The sequence below is a fragment of the Crassostrea angulata genome, chromosome 7 (genome assembly GCF_025612915.1).
Source record: "Crassostrea angulata isolate pt1a10 chromosome 7, ASM2561291v2, whole genome shotgun sequence".
Taxonomy (NCBI): domain Eukaryota; kingdom Metazoa; phylum Mollusca; class Bivalvia; order Ostreida; family Ostreidae; genus Magallana; species Magallana angulata.
Window position 1 is genome coordinate 53,573,486 of NC_069117.1, and position 27,522 is coordinate 53,601,007.

The 27,522-nt window shown below is 30.4% G+C and overlaps 1 protein-coding gene across 1 annotated transcript; it reads left to right on the forward strand.

Moving 5' to 3' along the window:
* The first annotated feature begins 18,336 nt into the window (after positions 1 to 18,336).
* On the forward strand, positions 18,337 to 26,712 carry LOC128192832 (mesotocin receptor-like). The gene is made up of 9 exons (XM_052865816.1): positions 18,337 to 18,477; positions 19,446 to 19,578; positions 20,105 to 20,211; positions 20,441 to 20,537; positions 21,245 to 21,378; positions 21,578 to 21,686; positions 23,279 to 23,437; positions 23,560 to 23,731; positions 24,474 to 26,712. The coding sequence occupies exons 1-9, from the start codon at positions 18,409 to 18,411 to the stop codon at positions 24,538 to 24,540; spliced, it is 1,047 nt and encodes a 348-aa protein (XP_052721776.1). The 5' UTR covers positions 18,337 to 18,408; the 3' UTR covers positions 24,541 to 26,712.
* The last annotated feature ends 810 nt before the right edge of the window (positions 26,713 to 27,522 follow it).

Genomic DNA, 27,522 nt, shown 5'->3' on the forward strand with positions numbered 1-27,522 from the left:
TTTTTTTGTTTTTTTTTTTATTTATTGTTTACAATGCTTTGGTAATGCATTTCTAATGATCGATCAACATTTTAGTGTCAGCATTAGAGTTATAAGCAGAACACAGTTCCTACAATTCTTTGATATGTAAACAAGGCTAGTGCCTTGTTTTTGTTAACATTGGTTCAATATACCGGTAAAATCTTTTTATTAAGCTGACTTTTTCTATCTACCAATCGGTTAGAACATTAAAAAACAATTCCAAGCATTTGTGACATTTACTTTAGGTAAAAAACCTGGAGTTTTTCTTTTTAACATTCAATATGTAAACAAAAGCTTTGTTCACATTACAAGAAATTGTGCATTCTGCATCTCGATTATACCTCGTCTACTTGTGCTCAAACTGTGGTTGACTATTATAAGTATCATACTGAAGCTTTGTGAACATGTAAAACAAGAAATTATTTCTTGACAAAAACCGTGACCATGCCCCTTTAAAGTCTACGGGGATTGAATGTAAAGAGTCTATTCCTACCAATAATAATGTTTTATCATAAAGAATTCCTATTTTAAGAACAACACCATACTATAATAGCTTTCTACCATCAACTATCAAAGCTTGGAATGAATTGCCACCAGGCACTAAAGATTGTTTTTCAGTTGCCTAATTTAAATCAAAGCTCAACAAAACTTTTCCAAAGAAAAACAAACTTTGACCACTGAACCAGAAGAGAAAATGTTAAACACTGTCAACTGAGAAACAAAGCAAGTAACTTAAATGCACACTTATATGAAGATTTCTAGATGAAGACCTATCTTGTCAGTATTGTGGTAATTCATTTGAAGATACTGAACACTTTTTTCTTTCATGTCAAAAATATGGCATAGATAGGGATGTAATGTTATGTACTATATACAATTTTGTTGCACCAATATCTGTAGAAATTATATTACATGGTACTAATCAATATAAGTTAACTGTTAATAAAAAAAAAATATGTGATGCTGTGCACATCTTTATAAAAAGATCCAAAAGATTATAAGAATATTAAAATATTGATATGTAACTGTATTTAATTTGCATAAGATAAGTCTGTGGATTGTATTGCAGATATATTTCATTACTTCTTTAAGTTGTTGTTTTTGTGGTTTTTTTTTTTTGGGGGGGGGGGGGTATTTGTTTGATTGTTTGTTGTTGGGTTTTTTTGGTGTTTGTTTTTTCATGTGTATTTTTTCTTCTTTTTATTATTTTTATTTTTATTTTTTTGCATTTTTCCGTTTTAATCTTTTGCTGTCTATGCAATTTTTGTTTAAACATTTTTCCCATGCACCATACTTGTATTATCAATTTGATTTCACAATGTTATCTTGATCTTGTTTATAGAGAGAGGACAAAAATAGGCCATGCCTGCTGTCCGATCCTGTTTCAATTTGAAATAATAAAATAAAATAATGTTAAAACTTAAACTATTCATGTGAATGTTTTATCTCGGATGAGAAGAGATCATAAAAGGGTACATATATCAAAGATTAGGTACATAAAAGATGAAAACAAAAATTCCAATTTTTTTGTATCAATTTACGGACGAACGTAGTAAATGGACACCAACAAATTCGGAAAATTTTTATTTCATCCTTAAAGCACAATTTTCAACAGAAAAAAATGTTTGATCAATTTCTGAATTTTATTTCTGTGTTCACTCAAGCACCTTAACACAGGCTATGATTTCTAACTCACATACACAAGATGATAAACTTGCTTTTGTCAATAGCCATTAGATAGGAAAAAACGTCATTTGTCGGCGATAATGTGTTAGTTGTCGTAAACAAAATTGAGTTATTGGACTTTGAATTTGATATAGCGACAATGATAAAACCAGAGGAATTAATAGACTAATTTAATGCGAGGGAAATCGAATGGCACCAGTGAACATGTGTTTTGAAAAGGAGGAATGGGTTGTAAATCTTTGGCTAACAAAGGTAGAAGCTGATTTGATTAGAGTTTTGGCTATTGTTGCTTAGGTGATGGACCTCTTGTTTTAATTATTAACTAAGATAATAAAAGTTTTTAAATTGATGTCATTTATCTAAACCTTTCATGTTTTGTCATTGTATATGTTGTTCTTGTATGATATCCATAAATTCATAAAAAAATGATAAACTGCAGCATGTTTTATTTGATTATGGGGTTAACATGAGTAAGAACGCATACGTACATGTTATTTTGATAATATAACGTAAACATGACCGCGTTCCTTTTGAGGCCGGATACAATGACCTCGTGTTTTGTGGTCTTTTTTCATGTTCTATAAACTACCCTTAATTTTTTGTTTTGTAGGGGGGTTCATATGAACAATGCTACTATATGATCAGCTTCCTTTTCAGCGCTTACGTGCAAGTGCTGTGACCCACAATATCCGAATCCACGGGGACTGAACTAAGTACGCTACACGATAAAATACATACATATATGTATAGAAAAAACACAAACTGTTTGTGTTCTCCTGTCTTAAGCTTATCTTTGGTGTTTTCATGTATTTATTTATTTAATGTATTTATAACTTGTCATAATATAAGGTAGGAATAATGATTTATATAAAAAAATATTCCAGTTGTATTATTAGATATCAATTAGATGTGTTTCCCTTACAAATATTGCATAAAATAATAAGGATTAAATTTTAAAGTATTGAATGCTTATTTTTGGATATCATTGGTCCTATAAAACAGCAAGACTGATTGAATATTAAATACCACGCGTTCGCGTCTAGTTACAGAGTTCCGAAGACACATATCCCCTGGCTACAGTGAAGTGTATTTTAGAACTGTCCCCTGCCACCTTTAGTGATCTTAGCGATCTGTAACTGAATGTTTATATAGATATAATTATATTCATGTTCATATTGATGTTTATTCATAAGAAGTATTTGTGCATCCCCGCTTTAGAGCAATCATAAACGCTCTTATATACATGTATGCAACACACATGGAACAGCCATATAAACATGTTATTTAGTCCACTACTAAAAATAAAATGTAAGAAACTCTGTAGAGAAAAATCTTTTTATTAACAAAAAGATAAATTAGTTATGTAAGCTTGGATATTTTATTCAATTTTACAAAAATATGTTCCAAACGCGTAATGACGTTCATATTTGTGTTTATGTGCCGTGAATAGACTAAGTGTATAATCAAAACAAAAATTCTTCAGAAACTGGTTGAAGTATATGCGTTATATAGATAACGAATAATAGTTTTTGCTTAAGGAGAAATATGTAATTAAGTCCTGTGATGAGCCTGTTGACGCCAAGTCAGAAGTATAAATAAAATGCTATAAAGCTACTACTGACCAAGGTGCGTCAGATCGTAAGCATGGACTTGATCGCATTTTTTTTTATTTGGACGATAATACTGTAGCGCAGTCTCCGTGCGTATAAAATAGGGGTGCGGGAAACACAGCTATCCAGTTGTCATCCAGAAGATGTCTTTCTGTCTCCTCTTTTTATACAGGTAAGATAAATTACTCGACTTGCGCGCATTCTCAAAAGTAAAGTTAATAGATTCAGGGGGTTCAACTGATATTTGGAAATTTTTGTAATAAATATAATATAGCATTGAATCGTGATTTTTTAAAGTAAACATTCTCATAACTGCAGCGGTGTTTGCATACAAATTGAGTACCGCGAGTAAGCGCGTTAGGAAAATTTGTATGCACACATCGCTGCAGTTATGAGACTGTATACTTTCAAAAATCACGATTTAATGCTTATATTCACATTTTTTAACCTCTTGCCTTGTCTGCAAATTTAATTTATACCTTAAAATTCCTATGTTATCCTAAGCGTAATTTCATATTAATGGAAGAGCCACAGTAACAGCGTGAACTTTCATTTTCGCTTGTGATGTTGCAGTTTACAGCGTTCAACGTTTGTGACGTTTTAAAAAAAACTCGTCATTTTAACATTTGAGTACCCTGTGTGTATTACAGTGTTATAACTGTCGTAGCTTTGAACACACTATACAAGCAAAAAATATGTGGAATGTAAATATATGTTGATAAACTTCATTGCAATTGATATTTATTGTTAAAATGTCACATTAAAATGTTGTATCTATATAAAAGAATAGTCATTTGGAGGCTGTCTTTCTGCTTCATCTTTTTATACAGATTGGTACGCTGGCTACTCCCCATGTAGAGGAGGAGACTTTCCAAAGTAAAACCTTCAAGTTAGCGAATGCACCTACCAGGTGTGGGCATGTTCGAAATAAGTTCTCGAGGATCAATTGAATGAATATCGTAACACTCAATACGACAGTATGGAACGCCATTTCTGCCATATGTGGCTATTTCATTAGAAGATGGTGCTTTATTATTTGAGGTTGGTGCTTTTTTATGTGAGGATGGTACTTTATTATATTTAAATGGTGATTTATTATGTGAAGATGTTGCTTTTTATGCAAAGATTGTGTTTCATTTTATGTCGATGGTGCTTTTTTATATGAAGCTGGTGCTTTTTAATGTGATGATGCTTTTTTATATTTAATTAAATAAATATAACGTAAAACCACTCTGTCACATAAAATATACTACACGTGCAGTCCCCTCACACGTACATGTACACATGTACCCTACTTGTGAAAGGATGATAAGCTTTATAGTGAGAAAGAGATAAAACATTAGATAGAAATACTCGCAGCAAGCAGATTCATAAATAGGATGGGGGTACTTATATATCATAATACCTTCCAAGTCTGACATTTCTATCTATATAATGATTTGTCATTCAATTAAGTCACAATTTTTGCCAATGCCTCTCGAACTCTGAAAATCTGAAGGTTTTTTTTTTAACAAAATATGTATTTTTAGCAGATATTCCGTTTTAATGATATTTTCTACTTTTGTCACTGAACATCAATTTGAGAACATATATTAGAACTATTTGCAAAAATGTATTGCATTATTATAAGAATCAAAAGTGTACACACTTCATACAAAGTCTTTTTTATATTTACCAAAAGGAATAGATTGTATTTCAAATGTCATTTGTATTTCAAAGTATTTCAAATGCATCCACTCCTCGCATAGTTTCCAAGACATAAATCAGTCTACAAAAGTATATCAGTTTGTTGTAAGGGGAAACACTCTTATAGTTCTTTTGTATTTGCTAAATGTACTATTGTCAACTTTTGTCAAGATGTAATTCTATCAAAATGCCGTTGTATTATTATAATATGATTGTTGTTATAATGAATTTTATTACTATTGTTGACATTTTTCATCGTTCATATTTATACTAGAAACCAATAAAGACAGTGCTTCATGTGATTTACAAATTAATTCCATAAAAAATAAAACGATTGCAAAAAGTATAGTTAATGCAATAGGTTAGCCGATTTGCAGTTTGAATTATTCAAAAAGAATTGATAATAAATTCATTCAAAACTCAGAATTTTTATAAATAATTTTACCTGAATCAGTTTTGATAAATATTTTCTCTTTTTTAGTATGTAACACCATGTAAGCAATATTTTAATACGTGGTGACATGGCGTTTTTGTACGTTTAGTATGCTTATATGCTGGAGTCCCTTATCAATAAATTTAAATTGCTTAAAGAATATATTGCATAAAACAATGGTTCCTTTGCACTCTCTTATCGGAAAACTTCAAAAAGTTCAATGGAATAATTCAACGGAAGCCGATAAAAACTGCAACATTATCATTAAATTTAAACCAGACGCTCGATTCCACGTAGACCCCTAGGTCATACCTAAGCTGCTACGTCCTGTTGTGTATTTCAACAGTGATCCTATCATTGATATATCGCAAAAATTGAATGCCTTGACCTTAATTCCATATATGATTGTATTTATAAGGACTTTAAAAAGGACAAAACTTCTCTGATACCATGTAAATTACAATATAACCCACAAAAGACAAACCAGTACAAATAAATACATATACTTATTAAGCGTTAGATAATGTTTTTTTTTTTAAAAAAAAGTCAGTGAATTTTTTTTCTTCATTTCAATAAATAAAACATTTCACGAGCTTTCGAAGATGCGTTAGGTGAAAGTACGTTTGCGTGCTATTTTTATATTACTTCCGTTTCGTTTTATAAATGATTTTATCAACATCAGTCTTCAATTGCTGTTGATATCACTTGAAAAATATGTTTTGTTAACAAGTTTGCAGAACAATCCAAAGTTTTTAAGGCAGATTACAAGAAGATAATTGAGAGATCGCTCTTCACCAAATGAACCAACAAGAACAGGCAACGTGTTGCAGTGTTAATTGTGATGCTGTTTCTTTTTTCCCTTATTGCATTAGGGAATAAAGGAACATATAGTTCAACTGGAACTATGTAGTTCTACTCCGATTCACTTCCTTTTAACCACACCACTGTGTGTGAAATTAAAAGGACGTGGAATTGAACTTCGAAATATCCAGTAATAGCAAATGCATTTTAATATTAGATTTTTTTTGGCTTACATGCATTGTGAGAAGTAAAATCAATACACGTTCCCAGTTTATAAATGTCTACTTTCCAATTTTCCAAATTTCAATGTACCTTACTTTCTAAAATTATATTGCATCGATGCATTCAATAGTTAGAAAAAAATCCAATAACTCACTGTCAAACAGAAACATTGCTACATAAAGTAAATTGTCTCAAACCTAGGTTCGCATAATTAATTTGCGGTCGTGAAAAAAAATAAATGTGTCACATTCGTATATCAATACCATTCTTATTCCGAGTAACATACAAAACAGTAAATATATTACAATCAGGAATAATTTATGTATCATAAATCGGTGACATGATTATAGAATATTTCAGGATATTTACGTTTTTTACTAATTATAAAACCACAAAATGATATACAATTGCGCTTTAGGTGTCTGCCAATATAGTAGTATATTTGTATACGCTGATGTAATATTACACGCCCATAAATGTATAAGAAAAATTGAGCAAATACCGCATGACTAACTATCTATCCGGGCTCCATGACAAACCAAAGCAAAAATGTGTAATATAAAGGAGGCATATAGGCTACTTTGCTCATCCGAGCAATAATAACCATAGCTCTGATCAATTCAGCATCAAATTAAAAAATATATATTGAGAATTTATAACAGTAGATATTGTTTAAAAAAATATTTTGTTTTCCACATGATTTAATGTCAAATATTATTGACTGCTATGTATTGAGACTGGAAAAAAATCAACCGATGTATGTTATAGAACTTAAATTTAAGAGAAAGTGTTCACTTGTTTAAGAACTAACAATTTAAAAAATAGGAAAATGACCAATGATTGGATCCATATAATGTATTTGCGGACACCTTCTTGATCATATTTCTAACAAGAAATCGTCCAGTGTAAAGTAAGTTTGCCCATTTAAATCTGATACATAAATGGTCGCATTCACACATTCATACTATTTTAATTAAAAGTAACGTTAATAAACAGTAAATACGATACAATCTGGTATCTATACTACTATATTAAAATAATAGACCCGAATTGTTGGGCTTTAATACCTATAAATCGGGAGAGTGCTGTCTTTTGTTTTATATATTTTAAACATCATTAGTACTTGAAGATTACCAATTTGTTTTTATTTATTTTCAGTCAAGCTTCGCTAATTAATAATTTACGAAAATTCCTCAAATAATTCCGGAAATCGTCTGGATTTTTTTGAATTTACAATCTTGCGCATGCGCATTACATTTACGCTAAATCACAGGATGCTCTGTATAGAGTTTATGTTTTCACAATATCACGTTTGCATGGATAAACTCAGAAACGATAATACAAATACGGGTATATTTTCATTAGAAATTTTTTATATGTATATATTCTGTTCATCAAAGAAAATACAGAAGATAACTCTAACACAGTGCATTTATTAGGAAAAATCCCGAGAGTTCCGAATGCCAACTTGAATCGAGTAAAAACGTTGCTGAAAAAGTGTTGAATTCTTTAATAATATGAATTAAATTTTTAGATGAACGGTATTTACAGCCTCAAAATGGTTTGTTATGAATAATTTGACCGTTATTTTCAATGCAACTTCATTAATTTTCTCCAATATCGTCACGGAGCGATTCCTGCAATTTTCTGCTACATTACGGGTATATACATGTATCAGTTGTATAATGATGGCATTTAAACTGTGGTGAAGGCCTGTCCCGAGACACAGTTAAATTCGAGACAGTTAAATTATTCTAAGCAGAGTGTAGTGAAATTTGTAACAGCAATATTGTAGGCTTAAAGCTTGGTTATGTACATGTCAACAACACGGTGCGTCGATGTATCTATTTCGTAAATGTCCGATATATGCAATACCAACCAGTGCATGCATGGGTCAAAGTTTAATATTTTATTAATTATAAATCGGTGACATGATTTTTGAGTACGTTTAAAGATACTTACGTACGTTGTTTACAAATTACAAAACTATATATATAAATATATATATATATATATATATATATATATATATATATATATATATATATATATATATATATATATATATATATATATATATATATATATATATATATAGACAATGGCGCGTTGGGTGTCTGCCAAGTCATGGGTATGTAGCAAGCACGTAGCATGCCACTCACTCATCCAACCCACTTTTTATTGAAAAAGAACTTTTTACAAGTATATTTAACAATTGTAAACAAAAACATGGCACAAACCTTGTTACACAACAAAGAAATGTGAGCTCTGTATCTTGCTTATAACTTTTTAACGACACTTTAGTTTTGGTTGATCATTATAATTGTATTAAAAAAGCATAGAACTTTGTGATCAATAAAAATAGAAAAAAAACACAATCATTGTGATTATGCCCCTTTAAACACTAAGAATGACGTTTACTCAGAAATGAGTCAGAATGGAATACATATATACTAAAATGATGATAATTAAGAACTTTCTATTGTATGTCCAACTCTCCTATATCAATTGTATAAATCTATTTATTGCTTGATGATCAACAACAATCAATTATAGTCTTAAACTACGTATATTGATCTTACTCTGTAGGCATTAAAATTATACAAAATCGATGATTCATTTTTAATAAGATATGTTGTCTATTTATTCTTTCATTTATAAGTTTTATTTGCATTGCATGTCATGTAATTATCCAAAAGAATCCAGCTAAAACGAAAAAAAATGTCGTCTACAAAATTACATAAATATATTAACTAACAGAAAACGTTGGTTATTTTAGAGCTGGCAATGTTTTGTCACCCCATGCTACCCCCGTGGTTCGTGATTAAAGCAACCGTGACTTTACGCTAACTCAAGATGCATCCATATAAGTTTCATTCTTTCTGACCAAATGGTTTTTTAGAAGAATATTTTATTGATTTTTGTCTATTTATTCATAAGCCAATATCTAACCACAAGCGTGGCCCAACCTATTCCTTGTGGCCCTAACCTATTCACAGAAAGCATGAATTAAAATTAAAAAATTATGCTTCAAGAAACTCCCAGGGGTTTGCCTAATTTTCATAGAAGTTTTGAAAAATGCGAACAAATTTTCAATGATTCTATTGTGTCCCCTTGAAAGAGGACGTGTACCTTCATTTTATCAAACTTGAGGATGGAGGGACGGAAAGAAGAAAAGAAAGAAGATAGCCGCACAAATAGTGATCAGAAAATTAATTAAACTTAATAAAAAAATCAAACAAATGGTTGTCATACAACAATAATTGCTTAGAATAATAAGTAGATAATTTAAACAGATATAACTTAATGAATCTTAACGTTTCATTATAAAAAAAATCATGTGCATGTACATGAACATTAAACATAAATATAAGAAAAAAATTATTACATGTATAGGGAATACAGATATTCTTGAACATTCCACTTTGAATATTAATAGAGATCTTGAAAATATACAAATGTTACAACAGTTAAGTAATGAAGTATTCATGACTTATTATTTATAACTTGAATTTAAACTGATTTTTTTATTGTGGCATTAGCCGCACTTAACGTATATCGAGTAAACATCATGCGTGAATACAATTAACAGAAATAACTGCAAAACAGTTCAAACATAAACAAGTTCTTATAGCGTTGTCGTTCAATCGTGATACGTTTGATATTTATCTTGATTTAATACATGCACCCTTCAATAATTTTGATTACTTTTTGATATTTAACATTGTTTTAACATCCATTAAATCGAACTTTTTAAAATGCTTATAGAAAAGTTAGCATTAAAATTAATAATTGATGTAAGTATATGTCCGTGAGTTATTATATATGCATCATCTGTTATCATGTGTCAATAGGGTATTGCATTCATTGATAATGGTATAGATTCTTCAATTATAACCTGGATACAGGGAGTTAGAAAGACGTTATGACAGTTTGTTTTCAACGTTAGTGAAAATTGAAACATCTGATTTTTTTTTTTAACTTAACCGGGCTGCTGACTGCACATAATTCTGTGCCGTTTTGTTATGTACCATGTTTATAAATCTTGAGAGTGACGAAATGAAACAAAATGATATATATAAACATAAAGATTCCAATGCCTAACACAAAGTAGTTATTTCTTATCAAATCTGAATGATTTTACAGTTGATTTTCATACCAAGGCAAATGTATTATCTGTAACATTTCATAAATAAGGCAATGTATGTCATATATTTTTATGGGGGAAATGTCTCACTTAAATCTTGTGATCACAAAAAAGTAAAAAAACATTCTAAAACAAAACCATGTTGAGAGGTTTATCATAAAGAATCGATTGTTATATATGCCGTTGTTGATAATAAGTTTGAGATTCATCCCTGACACGCAAGGTAAAAAAGCGAATTCATATTACCATCAATAATACTTTACTGCCGATTATTGTAATGATGTCATATTGTTTTCAAGCATTCGGACCTTAAAACTTTGTTTGCAAATAAGATATTTCCATTTTCATGAAACGTATGTTAAACGTTTTGAAAGGCCAAACTATGTACTAAAACGAGTTCTTACATAGACTGAAATGCTATAACAACAACGACAACAACAAAGAAACTTTCATTATTTTTTTTGGACTACATGCCCTATTAAATTAAAGTATATATAGAATTGTAAATATTGACTTAAATTTTGATATTTTTAGTTCACCTGAATCATGCAATTGGTCTACGTTCGTCGTCGTGCGTCGTTCGTCATGCATCGTGCAAAAATGTTCTCTACTCCCACTGTTCTCTACTCCCACATATATTTGAGAAAAACGAAAGAATTATCATGACTTCCATGAAGTCATGATAATTTTACAAGGGGACACATTTTACCTATATTGCAAAATTCATGGCCCCTGGGAAAAGGGTTCAGGTCCTAAATTGGTTGATATAAACATTCTTTTACTCTGTCATCGCCTTATTTATTGCGCTGATGACGGGGAATGAAAGTATCCATTAATTCAATAATCAGATCATCAGGAAAAAAAGAAAGAAGATATTTTACTTCTAGAAACTACGTAAAGAAAATTATAACTAATAAATAAAGAAGACACCAAAAGGTTGCACCGAATGTTGTTAAGGCAACTGTAAAGTTAAATGAGGGAACAGATTCAGATCTTTGTACTTAAGGATAATGTTAATTTAAGCCCCTCGAAAACGTTCTTTGAAATCCCTAGCTTGTTATAACATTTTCTCATAATGAGTATTTCTATTACAGATGCACTTTTTGCTTGCTTTTGAATTTGGAGTTTCGTAAACGTGGTGAGAACTTGTCAAAGATCTCATCGCCTCCCAATAGAAACATAGTTAATGACTAATGAGTGCACTTGTTCGTCGATTAAAAAAAGTTTAGTTAAAAAAGATGCATTATTTTGAGCATTTTAAAAACTATTTTACACATGATTTTTATCGTTTAGGGGAATGTAACCGCTAGACTTTTTCTTCTACTGACCAATGGTTGCTTTATTATAAAAAAAAAACAAGTCTCAAATTCCAATTTTTATCTTCAAAAATATCTTTAACACAACATTAATATAAAAATAAATATATTTATGTGGAATCAAAATACTTCTACATTAGAGAACACCTATTTGCCATATTTTAACAAACCCACTAGTTTATATCATTGATACGCTTTTGTTGTGTGCTTTTTGCCTTCAGTTGCGCATATGAATTTTTCAATTTATTTTTGTAGATATCAATTGTGTTTGTGCAGCCCATAACATCTTTCATTGTGCATCAATTCCCACTTGGCAAAGTATGCCATCTGCCATGCAATCAAAGATGAAAGCATTGTATCGCTCTATCAAAAATTCATTTTTTTATTCTGGGAGTGTCGGCAGTAACGCTACATTTATGATAAAATTATCGTTAATGGGGATCTCGGAATCAAAAATATAATACTGTACAGAAACGTCAAGCCGACATTGATGTATGCCTTCAAATTCACCTGCAAAATATAAGATAGCAAATTAACTACACCAGTTTTCACACATGTACGTTATGGTAGAATTTCTAAACTTTTGAACGGTTTTGATATATTTGATCTGTATTTAGAACAAACTGTTTTGTAAGAGATTAGGCAAAACATTGTTCATAACGGTAATACAAAGTAATTAAAAAAATACTTAAAACCTCACATTCATAACTTTTAAATTAAAATAGTGATAAATTGAGAAATCAAAGCAATTGATAACTTTAAAATCAATATAAGTTGAAACCTCAACTTGCTGGAAAATAGGGAAAATTAACTCAATTGCGCAAAACACCATTATCATAAGGAAATTCGAAATAGGATAAGAAAACCGAAAACATCAACAACAGAAAAAACTTTACCAAAGGTATATATTTGGTAATAAGTCGCTCAAAACAAAGTTCAAGAAATAAATGCATTGAAGCCATGTATCTATCAATCATTTGGATCATTTAATTATTTACAGGGGGAATACAATTAAAAGCATTTTATCCATTGAATGGGATACATCGGTACAACGATTTTTAAAATAACGAGCATCTACATATGCCTGTTAATTTTCAACTGTTTGGCTGATAATGTTTACTAGTTAGTTGGTTGTATGTATGGCTGATCTAGAGAACTCATTTAATTTAATATTTGCACAAAAATATATGAAAGGCAATATTTCATTAATTGGCAGTTGCATCATTTTTGCACAATTTTAACGTTTAAAATTCTGTCTTATGCAAAGTTGATGCAGTTGTTTATAGGCAAAGTACCTTATATGTTATCATTTATAAAATAATCATACTTTTGACATTTTCTCGACCAGCGCACCAGAAAAATCCAGGGCATTTGATTTCAAATTTCACTTAGTATCTTGGAATTTTAATATTAATATTCTAAAAACAAACATCTTGATATCAAGTGTTTTCGAGTTCATACACCAGCAATTTCACCCGTGTCCCTAACAGCGTGTGCTTATGAAAAAGATGAAAAGTCTTTGTGTTCTATCTAAGGTCAGATTCTTCAGTATAAAATTAAAAAGAAAAATGCACTATTCTATCAGCATCCTTTTTATCACTTACGCTCAAGTGGTGTGGAAATCAACTACATCCGATACTCCCCCATTACATTTCTGCTCACCCTGTACATAAATAGTTTATCTTACTATCCAGGGCATTCTTTTATACAATCTTAGTTGTTTAAATTAAAGGACTGGATGGTTGTGGCTGTTTATAGACTATAGAAATATCCTTCAGAAGAAGACCTCTGTTTAAATATTAAGAAGAACATTAAAATTTTAAACTTTAAACATGTGGAGTTTTCTTTATTGGATGAAAGTTTATATCCTAAAAATTATTTTTTTTATTTTAAGGTAGATCTGATGGTTAATTTGTTGACACTTAGTCTTCTTAAATGTATACATGTACATGTATATATCTGAGGGAAAATGTTATTGAAAGTTTCGGTTAGTTATATTTGTTTTGATGATGAGATGTGCCAGATAAGAAAAGATAGTAAATTCACAAAACATGGCTAATTGCATATAAAATAATAAAATAATATGCTCTGTATACTTCATCGACAGAAAAGTCTTCCGATGCAGAGTTGAAAAGTGTCTATTTTAAAAGAAATATTTGTGTTTTTTATTCTTGATTTTAAGAAATAAATCTACTGATTTATATCTTTAATTTCATAACATTATTTATGAAAAGATTGTGCGAAACAGTTGATATTGAATGAAATCATTCAGATGCTAATCAATTTACAAAGTATAAAGGATATGAATAGTTGTGAATCCACTGGAAATGAAAATGTATTGTCTTCATTATGCATTCCCATATGTTATCTTGATTTATGTTTGCACTTTGAAAATATCAAACTGATTATCCCAGATCAAATGCCATTACAGTTAAATACCCAAATCTTCTATGATTTAAAATTTTGAAAGTGAAAAGTTTAATGCGCATGGCATATGTCGCACCATTCATCTATGTGTATTTTTTTAACATGAGTGAATATAAATAGCACAATAACCAATTTTAAAGAATTCTTAATGTAATCAATAACTCTACTGAAAACCAATGTGAGCATTGCGGCACGTTACATTTATAATTAATCACGATTTGCTTCATGCATATCTTCATTTATAATTGGATGGAAAAATGATAGTGTTCATTGTATTGACATCATTGGCAATTTTTTGAATCCGTACAACATCGTTTTATACAGATAAAGTAAACATTTCATTGATAGATGATATAAAGATACGTCCATGTAGTATAATATATGTTATAAAGGGGAAAAATAGAATGCTTTCTTGTATTAATAAATCAGAATGTAATTAATTCAATTATTAGACCCGATTACGCCCATAATTTCACGCTGACTTTTTATGTATGATTGTGCTAGCACTTAACGAGTGATATATTTGTCCTCCAATGTGTCAGTTGTAATAGAAATATAAACTAATTAACTACTTAAAACCTCTTACTTTTCAATTCGTATATAAGTTTTCAATGGTGTTTAATCATATATAAAGAAAATGATTGCGGTCAAAATGTTTCCAGTTTCTTGCATTAATACACATTTTTGAAAGAAGTTAAATGAAACTGGTCGCTATTTGAGCGTCACAAAGAACAGAACATTTGGTTTTTCTTTCATCATCAACGTAACCAGTTTGTCTTTATCTCTTCATGATAACAAGTATTCTCTCATCAAACTGCACTTACACATGTAATACAACTAATAAAATTTGCTTGTTAGATGATATATATTATATCCTGTAGGCCCCCAAAACACTCAATATTAGTTCCAAGTGTACTGCTGTCTTCTCTTCAGCATGAATCAAACTACACGGATTTCGCATTAATTTAAAGTTTTTGTTTTGACTTACGTCCGCGACGGATGTTATTTTAGGGGTTTTTTTTCACAAACTGAGTAAAAACGGGACTTTTTTCCTCAGAAATACATAAAGACGAATTTCCTGAAATTTGAGAAAAAAATCATTTACTGTAATTGAGAAAAACCTTACGCTAAAGTCTAGTACTTGACTTCAGTTTTTCTTTTGAGAAATCGCATCTTGTTTATTCTTAAAAGAAAAACTGACTAATAGGATCTCCTGTTCGTTGTAATCTGATTGTTAGTTCGTTGACCATTCAGCCCCCTTAATCAATTACGGTTTTGTAGAAAAACTGTTCTATTTTTATTATATTTCTTAAAGATATAGGCCTACTAGGTACACGGCTTGATCAAGGTAGGGTATTTGTCAAATTTTCCTGTTATTAAACTAAACAAATATTGTGCTAATATCCTTTAGAGTCTAGAGAATAACAAAGGAAAATTACACTTTTTAGAATTATACCTACCTGGGATCAAGGTCGCCAATTTACTGTAATAAGGCACAAATTAGTTCCAGAAATGTATTTTTGACTTTCCTAAGCAGAATGCTCAATTGGGTTTTCTAACAACTGTTTTTTCGGCTCTTGTAATTGTTGTCGCCATCTTTCCAAGTTTATTTTTTTAATGTCTGTCTCCTTCTTATAGAGACTACACAAAGTTTAACTAAGCTTTTAGCTTTTGAAGTTTGTGATTTAAATAAGCTCGAGGCAACATTCGTATTTGGGTATATGCTTATAAAGAATAATGGGGTTGAGTGTTGTGACTATTCTTTTCAAAAAAACAAAAACAATTTTCCGGGTGGGATGGAAATGTTGGAATCAGCTCTGAACGAAAGGAACAATGAATTAATGAAAAGTTAACAAAGTACATATTACAGTTCCTATAGAGTCAACGATCAGAAACTATTTTATACATCGATCGATTTAATTGCCATCAACTGTCCAAACAAGCACATAAAGAAAAAATGTTATTTTGATATATTGTAAGAAATCTGCATAAGTAAGAATGTTTATAACATGATGTGCACACAACACAGCTAGTATAAAATACCGTCGCCTCAATTTCACACAAGTTTTTTTCCGCTACGATGTTTTTGATTGACTATCATCTTGTTTAGATTCAAACTGTACAGATGTTTAAATGATTTTTTAATTTGGTTTTTGATGTTCGAATTATATACGCAATGTTCAGATGCTCGTTTGGTTTTGTCGTGAAATCAACAAAATTGTTAAAAAAACCGCCAAAATAAGCAGCGCTACTAAAAGAGGTTGATTTGTCCATTTCTGTAAAAAAAATGCAAAATTCAATTTATGTTATAAATAGCCTAACATTCATGTAGCTTTTTTGTGTTTATCTGTATCTTGTCTGAAAGCACGGAAACTGAAAGAAATAATTTTATTTGCTGTTCTGTTGCTTTGTAAAAGTGAAGTTAACCGTAAGTTCACTTACAGTGTCAATCTCAAATTAAAATTTCTGTTATTGTTGATACGAAAATAGTTTTTGTAGAAAATGAATTAAAATAAAATTGATTTTTTTGTTAAAAACTTATAAGCTGCAAAATGTAAATGACCTGTATTTAACTTTATGTAATATTCAAGCATTCTTTGCAATTTTTTTCTTTTAATTTCTTAATTAAAATATTTCGATTTGATTTAAACGTTAACTACGATATCTTTATGATTGTTACCTATGCAAACCTTTGTATATTTTAATGTAGAGTTCTCTTACCATCATATCTTTCAAAAAGTGAAACTAAACAATTTTACTAGTACAACTGTATGTGCAACCAGTATGATTCCAAAGCTGTTTATCAACTATTTGACTTTTATTTGATTATATAATTGATGCGCTTTCGTACTTTAATGCATTTTGTAATAAGTTTTTGAAATTTTGTTTTTGTATATAAAATCAATATTTTGTGCAATTTACAACATATGTTATTGGGCATTCCCTAACACCCATCAAAGTATGTAAGCAACTTATCGATGATAGCACTGTGCCGTTTTATAAATAATCGTTATGAGCGTGCCTTAAGTAAAGCTACAGCTGTAAAGCAACCTGATAATATGTTGATTAAGGCTTTTGTATAAAATATATAATATTTCACAAAAATATTTTCGAGCACTGAACTTGGGGTATTCTTGAAATAAGGGGGAAATTGAGCTACTTATCTTTGCTACGTGGTGATGCATCATTTGACCAAAGCATTCTTTGATGTGCTTAATATGTTGAATAAGGCTTTTGTATAAAATATATAATAATTTACAAAAATTCGAGCACTGACGTTGGTGTATTCTTGAAATAAGGGGTGAATTGAGCTACTTATCTTTGCTACGTGCGTGAAGCATCACTTGACAAAACATTCTGTAATGTAAGAACATATTTTACAGAAACTCTAGCAACTTACAGAAAATTTTGTATATTTTGTAACACTAAATAAAGCACCTGTCAGTAAAGAACGAGTTTTTATTTTAAAAAATATCAAAATTCTTTCCTTGTTCAATTAATCTTTGAACACGATATAATCTGGGCCTTTGATATTCAGGAAAAATGATGCAAAAAACCCACTTATATCATTTTTTTTAAATTCAACATAAATAGAAAAGTCATACATTTTATCTTCGTTAAAGATGTATTTTAGTTAAATATATTTTTCTGCGTTGTTTGACCTAGACAAAAAGCTGGTACGGTTTTCAAAATCTATAAATTCATTTGTTTGAGATACTTCGCTGATCTTAAAAAAAGGAAATGATAGTTATTGGTGAAAAAATTCTTACATTTTTAAAAAATAAATATATCCTCGCAACGCGATAAAAACTGTTGCGGAAATTTGCCAAATAGCATTTCTTCTACGAAAGGCAAACCCAGAAAGAGAAAAAAAAACTTTCTTTTTCTAAAGGTTCAAAAATAGCGACTTTTGTCTTCTCATCTGTAGTTAATATTATGACTGAACTGTTCCTTCGTAATATCAGACGTGTAAGGATGCAGTCAGATGTTTACTCACTAGGTATTACACGGAGCACAGCCAGCGAGGTTAACACATAACGAGTGTCCTAATTAAAAACCATGGCATCTGACATGGAAGTTATGTCTACGAATGATAATGGGACATATGTAGAAGATAATCCTTATGAAGTGAGTTTATTTTCTTCATTTTATCTTGAAATTTTTTTTTGAGGAAATGTCCTTTTAACAATTTCAGAGGTATAATCTCTAAGTTTAAAAATGTATGTTACCAAAGAACGGAAACAAAATTTTGTTCAGAAGAACATCTTTGGGTAGTGCAGTCCTTCAGTATAAGCTATGCTACAATTTAAAATGTAGACTCTTCGGTTCTCTTTGTACACTTGCAAATTCAGTTTCGAGAATAATTCTTAAGAAATATAATTTCCTTAAGATTTGATTCTAAAGACCAAATTTTATTCGGATTTTAAAGAGATGCTACAAAAGATCGGAAATGATGTTTATGAAAAAGATGATAATACATATTTGTGACTAGAATTGTTATAAATGACATCAAAATATTTCATTCAATGAAGATGAACTATTAATCGATTAATGTGACACATATAAAATGTAACAGTATAATACATTTACGTAAAATGTAATTACTATGGTTTCATTAATATTCAAGGGTATCAATTTTCGTGGATAAAGTGAAAATCACAGTTTCAAGGATAATAGAAGTTTCATTTCAATGAACATTTAATTTCGCGGATGAACTCAAAAACGAAATCCACGAAAATTGATATTCAACGAATATTGATAAAACCACACTTATTTTTGATGGTGACTTTGCATCCGTTTGCTACAAAAAGAAAGTCTGTATTTCTCATTGCACTTTGGGACACAAAATACCCACTGTATTTCTTTCTATGTGACATACCATGACACTCAGTATTGATTATATTATTTACATCTTTATTTGTTATTTACTAACAAAGGCACAGCAATGTTATCAATAAATTATTAATAAATTAATTAAACCAAATATCCTGTGAACATTTTTTTTAAAGTAACGTATTTGATTGTATATTTCAAGGTAAAAATAATGCAGCTTCATCGTTGCTGTATAATATCGCGCTATGTTTTATCTTTTTCAGATGCATACGTTAGTCTTTGACGCGTTTCTTCTGACTTTGATTCTGGTTGGAAACATCTCAGTTCTAGTAGTCATTATCAATGACGGTCAAAAGTCAAGAATGAACGTGTACATAAAGAATTTGGCTGTTGCAGGTAATATAGCATAACTAAATTACACCATCAAAACATGCGTGAAGCCATATTATTCCCTAACAACTTTAATTGAATAAACCAAAATACATTTAAACGTCTTACATCTCAAAACGCACAGATGTCTGTAGCAATTTTTATCTCATATAAAAATTTCAGACACGAGTGAACCATATATTATTTTGTGATTTAACGTTTACAAGGTAGAATATGGCATTGTTCTGCATATATATATGTATTTGCGTATTTTGTATTCTTGTTAGAATCCGACACCTCATAATTTCTGTAATCAATAACATTCTTTGTTTGTTTTCTGAATGATACATTTATTGTGTCAAATTATGACAAAATCGATTATTTTCAGATGAATGATTTTCTATTGAAACAAGTTCTCAATAAAAATACAGTTGATCTCATTTACCATTCAATGTCTTATAACAAAAAATCTTCTGTAGTTTTCGTAAGTGAAGATATAGTCATATAGAGGTGTATAAACTGGGTGCAAACCAATACGACATATTATTTTCAGATTTACTTTGCGGACTATACTACATTGTCCCTCGTATCGTGGTGCACGTCAATAATGGACAGTTTTATGGAGGAAACACAATTTGTAAAATGCAAGAATATTTTGGGGTGAGTTTGTTGTCAGGTTAATATTCAGCAACAACGTAGTGCTAAACCAATATCATTTGTTAAGATTGAATTTAATTTTAACAGGTATGATGATAATGCGTTTTAGAGAAGTTTTGATGGAATTTTTTCGGATATTATTATCTTTTTTAAATGAAATAGTATTTTATTCAGAACAAAATAAAGACGCAATATGACAAATTTTGACTCTTTATATTATATTCATAAACAGAATGTTGGTATTCTTGGTTCGAACACGATTGTGGTTGCCTTGAGCTTGGATCGTTTCTACCTGGTTCTCAGACCTTTGGGGAGTTTAGCAGTTAGAGGTGATTTACTGCTCTTATTGTTGACATATATACAAAACAATAAAATTCGTACATCCCACATATTTTCTGCTTGTAAAATGCGTTCAAAGCTACGGCAGTTATAAGACTGTTATGCCCATAGGGTACTCAAAGGTGTAAATTGCGAGTTTTGTTATGACGTCACAGACGTTGAAGGCTGTAAACTGCAACTTCACAAGCGCGTTACTCAATTTGTTTGCACACATTGTTGCAGTTATGAGAATGTATACTTTAAAAAAATCATGATTCATTGCTACAATAAATATTATTATATCTTTTATATGTTACCAACCGTTGCATTTGCATTTCACTAGAATAATCCATCTTGTTACTAAAACAGAAAATAAAGCACCAATAAGCTCAATGGTTTTATGAAATATACGTTTATTCGGAATGAAATATAATTGTAATTAAAATACTCAGATTGATGGACATTGACTTATGTTAAAAAGCATTTGAATACACTTGATAAATTGGAAAGACGAAACGATTGTGTTCTTGTTCTATGAGTTGATAGAATTATACTACGACACCATACAAACTGAAATGAAGCACGCAACAATTGAAATTGTACAGATTGATAATTTTCAGTTGTCCAAATAGAGCTTTATTTCTTTCATATGTTTTTGTAGACAGAAATATTGTCTACCTTTTTTAAAATAATTGGTAGCGTTGTATTGTGATTTTAGGGAGAAGTGCAATGATGCCTTGTATCCTGTGCTGGGTGATTGCAGCTATTGTGTCTGTAACAGGTCCTATTGTTTTTGAATACAACCATGAATACAAATCATGCATGCCATGGCTCGACGGAACCGAATTAAAGGTAACTTTTATGCATAATAATGTACCCAGAATGTCTCTGTTAACCGACCGACATTCAAGTCCTCATTATTACCAGCAAGTTATTGCTTCAAAACTAAAGGATAAACACAACTAAAAATATCATAATTATGTGGGTAATAGTTATAATTATTTTCCTGAAGCTGCACAGAGACTAACGCTAAACTATTCTACGTTTACAGATTTACTTTACTACGATCTTCGTTGTCGTCTTCATCATCCCAACGACGATCCTGACAGTCTGTTATACGGTCATTGCCTACATTATCTGGAGGGTGTCAAAGAGAGAAGGTACTAAATAATTAACAAATTGTTTAATAAGAAAAAAAACTATCAAATCTAATGATTAAAACATGTTCATCAACATCTTTGTCGTTAAAACCTAAAGTGTCATTGTCACTTGTGTTTTCATATTAACCAGAAAACACAATTTCGATAACGGTCAACGTGGCCTTAAAACATTTACAATTTGATTTGTAAACTTTTCAGATAAATCAGTTCTTGTAAAGGAGTTGATGTGAAAAAAACAATTAACATTTTACATGTAATTTGTTCACCTCCTTGCCAGGTAGAATTATTAAATTGAAAATATATACATTCCCCATATTTTTTGCTTGTAAAGTGTGTTGACAGCTACGGCAGTTATAACACAATATAACACAGAGAGTACTCAAAAGTTAAAATGACGACTTTTGTCATGACGTCACAATCGTTAAAGGCTGTAAACTGCAACATCAAAAGCGAAAATAAAGATTCACGTTTGTAGCTGTTACAGTAGCCAAACATTAAATCATGATTTCCTTTAAAAGATAGTCTCATACCTGCAGCGATATGCGCAACAAATTTTCACAACGCGCAAACCCACGTTACTCTATTGTATGCACACACCGCTGAACTTATGAGGCTGTATCTTTCAAAATATAATGATTCAGTACAAATATATTAATACACCATTTTGGGATACAAAGTGTGTTAGATGCACTTTTCGGTTCATGTTAAAAATCATTCAAATAATTAACTAATGACAATAAGTTTAATTGTAAAAAATAATTGCTAATAAAGAAGTCTTTACAATTTCTTAAATTGTTAAATAAATAAACAACGTTATTTAGTGAACATGGCGTTATGAATAGCAATTGCTCTGTTGGCATATTCCATGGTGCGCGCTAGCGCATCATGGAAAATATGCCAGGAGAGCAGTTTTTTTACTTATATTTGCATTAACCACTCGCAAATACACTGTATTAGCCTAACGTTAGACCTTTACATTTTGCTATCGCATCAAAAATAAACATTCAGACTGTAATGTATTAATCTAATTCACATAGATTTGTTAACAAAATCAATGATATGTTTTAACAGTAATTCCTTTAAAATTTTATTATAAGACATGTTTTAATCATATACATCAACTTTATGGAGTTGGAGAAAAACACATGATGTATCGTATAATGGTTTAAATCTATACCGTCATGGAAAAGTATATGACGTCATAATATACAGACAGAACAATTGCGATTATGAGAAATAATTGTAGTTCCTCCGTATGGAATTACAGTGGAAAAGGACATTGGATATGCAAATATAATCTCTTAATCAATATAGTTGAAATAGTATAGAGATTACTATTGATATAGTTTCTTGTTGTCACGCGATGAAAACACACTTAAAACCCTTATAAGCAAATCTTTACTTTTCCTTAATAAGTCATAAGTAAAGTTAACAATAAGTGATAAGAATCGTGAAAAAAGCAAGAGCAGAAGACAAAAAACTTCGTTTACCCACAGTGTATTCTTTGTAACAACTTGTGTTTGAGCTGTCGTATCTGGCAATGTAACAAACGGTTCGTTGTTCATATATTTGGAGCATTTAATTAACTACAGGTGGAATACAATTAAAAGAAAACCCATCTTCTGGCCATCAGCATTCTACTTTGCTGAATTCAAGACAAAGTAGTCACTCCTCCGGCTCTGAACAAAGAGATACAACAATTTCAAAATCACAGATAAAGACAATCAAGATGACGTTTGTGATAGTCATAGGTTAGTGGAAATCTTTTCTATAATAAAGCGTTAGTTTTTTATGATGGTTTTGAAATAATAGTATCAGTTAGCAGTTTCAGTTTTATTTTGTTTGATACGTTATATAATATTATTCTTTGCAGCTTTTTTCTGCTGCTGGGCACCCTATATGATAGTCAACCTACTCATCATATTCCACATTTTAATCATCCCATATCCGGTCAGCATATTCATCAATGGCCTCTTGCCTTTGAACTCGGTCGTTAATCCACTCATCTATGCAGCATTCAGTTCTCGTGTTTTCAAGCGATTCAGGTTATTGACGTTTCTACTATTAGCTCGCATGACCAAAAATAGGTTTTAACGTATTTTTGATATATAGTTACACGACTATTGCAGTTTTTAACTTAAAATTAGTTTTATCAGTTTTGATACTTACTTAACAAATCAACGTTAAATTGCTGTGATTTCATTCTAAAAAAAAATGTTAGTATAACTTACTAACTGTTTTGCCTTTATCATTAAAGGGGCAAGGTCACGATTTTGGTCAAATTTTTTTTTTCGATTTTAATGTTTACAATGCTTCAGTAAGGCATTTTATAGGCAACCAAAATTTGAGTGTCATTTGATGAGTTATTAGCGAGTTACAAAGTGTTGTTTACATTTCGAGTGTTGAAGTGAAAATTCCAGTTTTAGACCTTAAAAATTGTGTTAATCGTTAGGAACTGTATAATTATGCTTAAACTGAATAATAAGATAGACAAACCAGCTATAAAAAGATTTTTACTGGTATATTGAACCTATGTAAACAAAAACAGGGCACGAGCCTTGTTTACATGACGAAGAATTGTGAGCCCTGTATCTTGCTTAAAACTCAACGACTGGCATCCAAATTTCATTTGATAATTAAAAATGCATTCATAAAGAATTGCAAGTAATAAAATAAGAAAAATAAAATTTGACTAAAATCGTGACCATGCCCCTTTAAACTATTTTAAGATGAAATGTGCTTCAATCAAAATGTAGCAATGGATTTTATTTTTGCGACTATATCTAGGAATAAATTGACAAGACGTCTGTCAACCACGAGAACATCCAGAAGAACCGAGAATTGGAAGATGTGAACTCACCTCTGACTCTAACTAAGAGTGCATATCAAGGTTTGGTTGTTCAAAAGGCCGCTTTCTTCCTGTTGACCAGTGCACTGTCTTTGTAATAGGATGCATGGGTACGACGAATTCGATTTTGAAATAGCGAGTATCCATATATGTTTGGTAATTTTCAATTGTTTGACTTTTAATGTTAAGTTAGTAATTTATATCTATGCTCTAATCTAGCAGGCCTCGTGTAACATTCGCACTAAATACCGCTTATATCATATGAAAAGGATAGCTACATAGTCAATATAACATATTTGCATTTAATCCATGTTGCTTAATAGTAAAAAGGTTTGCTGTTTTAAAGATTATATGGCTATTATTTAAATAAAAAAGAATTGATTTATTCTTCAATATTGATATCATTTGTGTTAGCTAATGAGAAATATGGTGATGAGGACAATAAATAAAAAAGATGGACTGAGAAGTAAATTACTATAATATTGTCTAAACAAAAACTGCTCCGAATCATGAATTATTAATGAGACATGTATCATTTTTATTGGATCTTTTAAGGAAGTTGCTTTGTTTAACAACTTTTGTAGATATACATTTACAGTGAGCCCATAACTGTTAGTAAACATGTGGTAAAAAAAGACGGTAAACATTCTGGTCACTTCTTCTCTACAAGGTCGCATATTCTATGCCACTGTATCATCAGCTTCCGTTTTATCGCTCACGAGCATATGTGGTAATCCACAGTATTCCGGGAAGACTACATATCTTTTAACACAGTACATGACTATCTCGTCACCCTGACATTATACACAATGTATGACCTACTTTTTTTTTACCAGTAGTACTATTCAGTATTGCTTGGTACGTTTTTTTTGGTAAGCGACCCTTTTTTCTTGAATATCTGATAATGACCCTTGTGAAAAGCATAATTGCATGTTGTTTTTTTTTAAATCTGTGAAGCATTAACACTGATTTAAACTGTTTGAAGACGTTTTGAGAGCAATACAAATGTAAAAAAAAAAAAAAAGAAGGGAGGGGGGACTCTCCCAACTATACAATGAAGAATGTTTAATCATGAAAGTCTTGGCTCATTCTAATTTAGTTAACATATTCGGAAAATTGGCGGAGGGAGGGAGGGGGGCTTTTTAAACATTGATTTTACTACTTTGTAAAGAACTATTTAAAAATCATATAGGATGGATGGTGAAGAACTGTTGTCTTTAGTGTCCATTCAAATATAACCCGCTTATTCCAGATAACTTTGGTATAACTTTACAAAATATTAATCTAATCCGCATGTGACGAAACTCTTTTAGAGGTTGGACAATGTGTATATTATGTTGGCTTAAATATTAGTCTTTACAAATCAACCGTTATGTGACCTAATGTTAATGATCTTATTGGTTATCCAAACTATTTGGTGCAAAATGGACTTTATAAAAAAATCAATATATTACCAAAACGGCAGAAATGTAAATGACTATAAAGCATGGTAAAAATATTGAGGCATTGATATTTTGCAGTCTTCAAAAATCCATAACTTATGTCGAAAGGACTACTTAAAATGAAAAAAAAACCACTGTATACCCGAAAGTTATTCCACTGGATTTAACTTTTTAAGAACAATGTGTAACTACAAAGATATTTTTTCAATTCAATACTAGGATCTTTTTTTTAAAGTAAATTTTTTTTTTTATAAAAAGTGTGCATTTTGATGTGTCTATTAATTAAACGTTTCTGATCATAATCAACGTTAAATATTGACATTTGAAGGACATCTGAATCCTTGAAAACTTCCAATAAAAAAAATGATTATGCGTTTAGTTTTATTTTTTCTTTCAGAACAAATAACAAATTAAAGAAGATAAGACAGCATTTTTTTCGCAGACTATTTGATAAATTATTTCGCTTGTTAATCATGATTAATTGATTCATCACTTACATGGAAGTGAGTAGAAATCACAGTTTGCTATATGGCTTATGATTCATATTCTATTTGATTAGCATTTGTTTTACAGTGTATTGTCTTTAGCATAAATAGAAGGCTGTGTCATTTATGTCTTTGCCCATTTTTATGGTTTGGAAGAGAGATTGTTTGTGCAAAATAGATGTAAGATTCCACGTGGATGTATTTTCAATTGTAAAATTAATTTTGATTTTAGAATAAATTTGTGTATAATGTCCTATATCAATATTATATTCAATATGCATGACTGATTGTAAATATCCTCGACGTAATGACGAAAGATATTTGCCTCCTTTTACATTGTCTTCTTATTGAACAGTGCTATGAAGTGTATGTTTCGGAAGAATGTTTTCAACAGTAAATAGTTCAACTGTCTGATAATGGTGCTATCAGTTTGATGCATCTGAACAATGTATCGAAAATATCAAAAGGTTTGTGTTGTTTCACGAGTGCATATTCAATATTGTCCGTCGCTGTTATAACAACTTAAACACATTCATTTTTTACCGTACATTGAATAAATAGAAAAAATGATAATCGAATTTAACAGCTGTCATTGGATCTACTTGCTGTATCAAATTATTTTATACAGACTGAGACTTATTGAACTTATTAATATTGAATTTAAATTATAACCGCTTTGTATTGTTTTATTGTGTAGAACTATAAGTTTTATATATTTATACTTTTTTCGTAAATTTTATGCAAGTTAATGAAAAATAATTTCCCCTTATATTTGTTAATTTCTAGTCTTTTAATAAAATGACTAAATTCGCAATACATGTGTTGTCTCATCTTTTAAGCTCCTAGTCAGATCAGAAAGTATTACATAAAAATTATTCTAAATTTAGCATGTAACATTTCCTTAATATCAAAGACGAAAATGTCTGTTAAGTTTAAAAAAAAGTTCTGTAAAATATATAAATGGTGCAAATCCTTAACAAAGTTGTATTGATTCAACAAATGTTCATATATACTAAGAAGAACTTAGCACTGTGCCGGATAAAATGCCATTGCCAAGTTGG

Excerpts from the sequence above, each read along its gene's own strand:
- LOC128192832 (XM_052865816.1), top strand. The coding sequence starts at position 18,409 with ATGGCATCTGACATGGAAGTTATGTCTACGAATGATAATGGGACATAT. Across the intron at positions 20,212-20,440 it reads AAATGCAAGAATATTTTGGG|AATGTTGGTATTCTTGGTTC; the intron begins GTGAGTTTGTTG and ends ATTCATAAACAG. Across the intron at positions 23,438-23,559 it reads GACGTTTGTGATAGTCATAG|CTTTTTTCTGCTGCTGGGCA; the intron begins GTTAGTGGAAAT and ends TATTCTTTGCAG.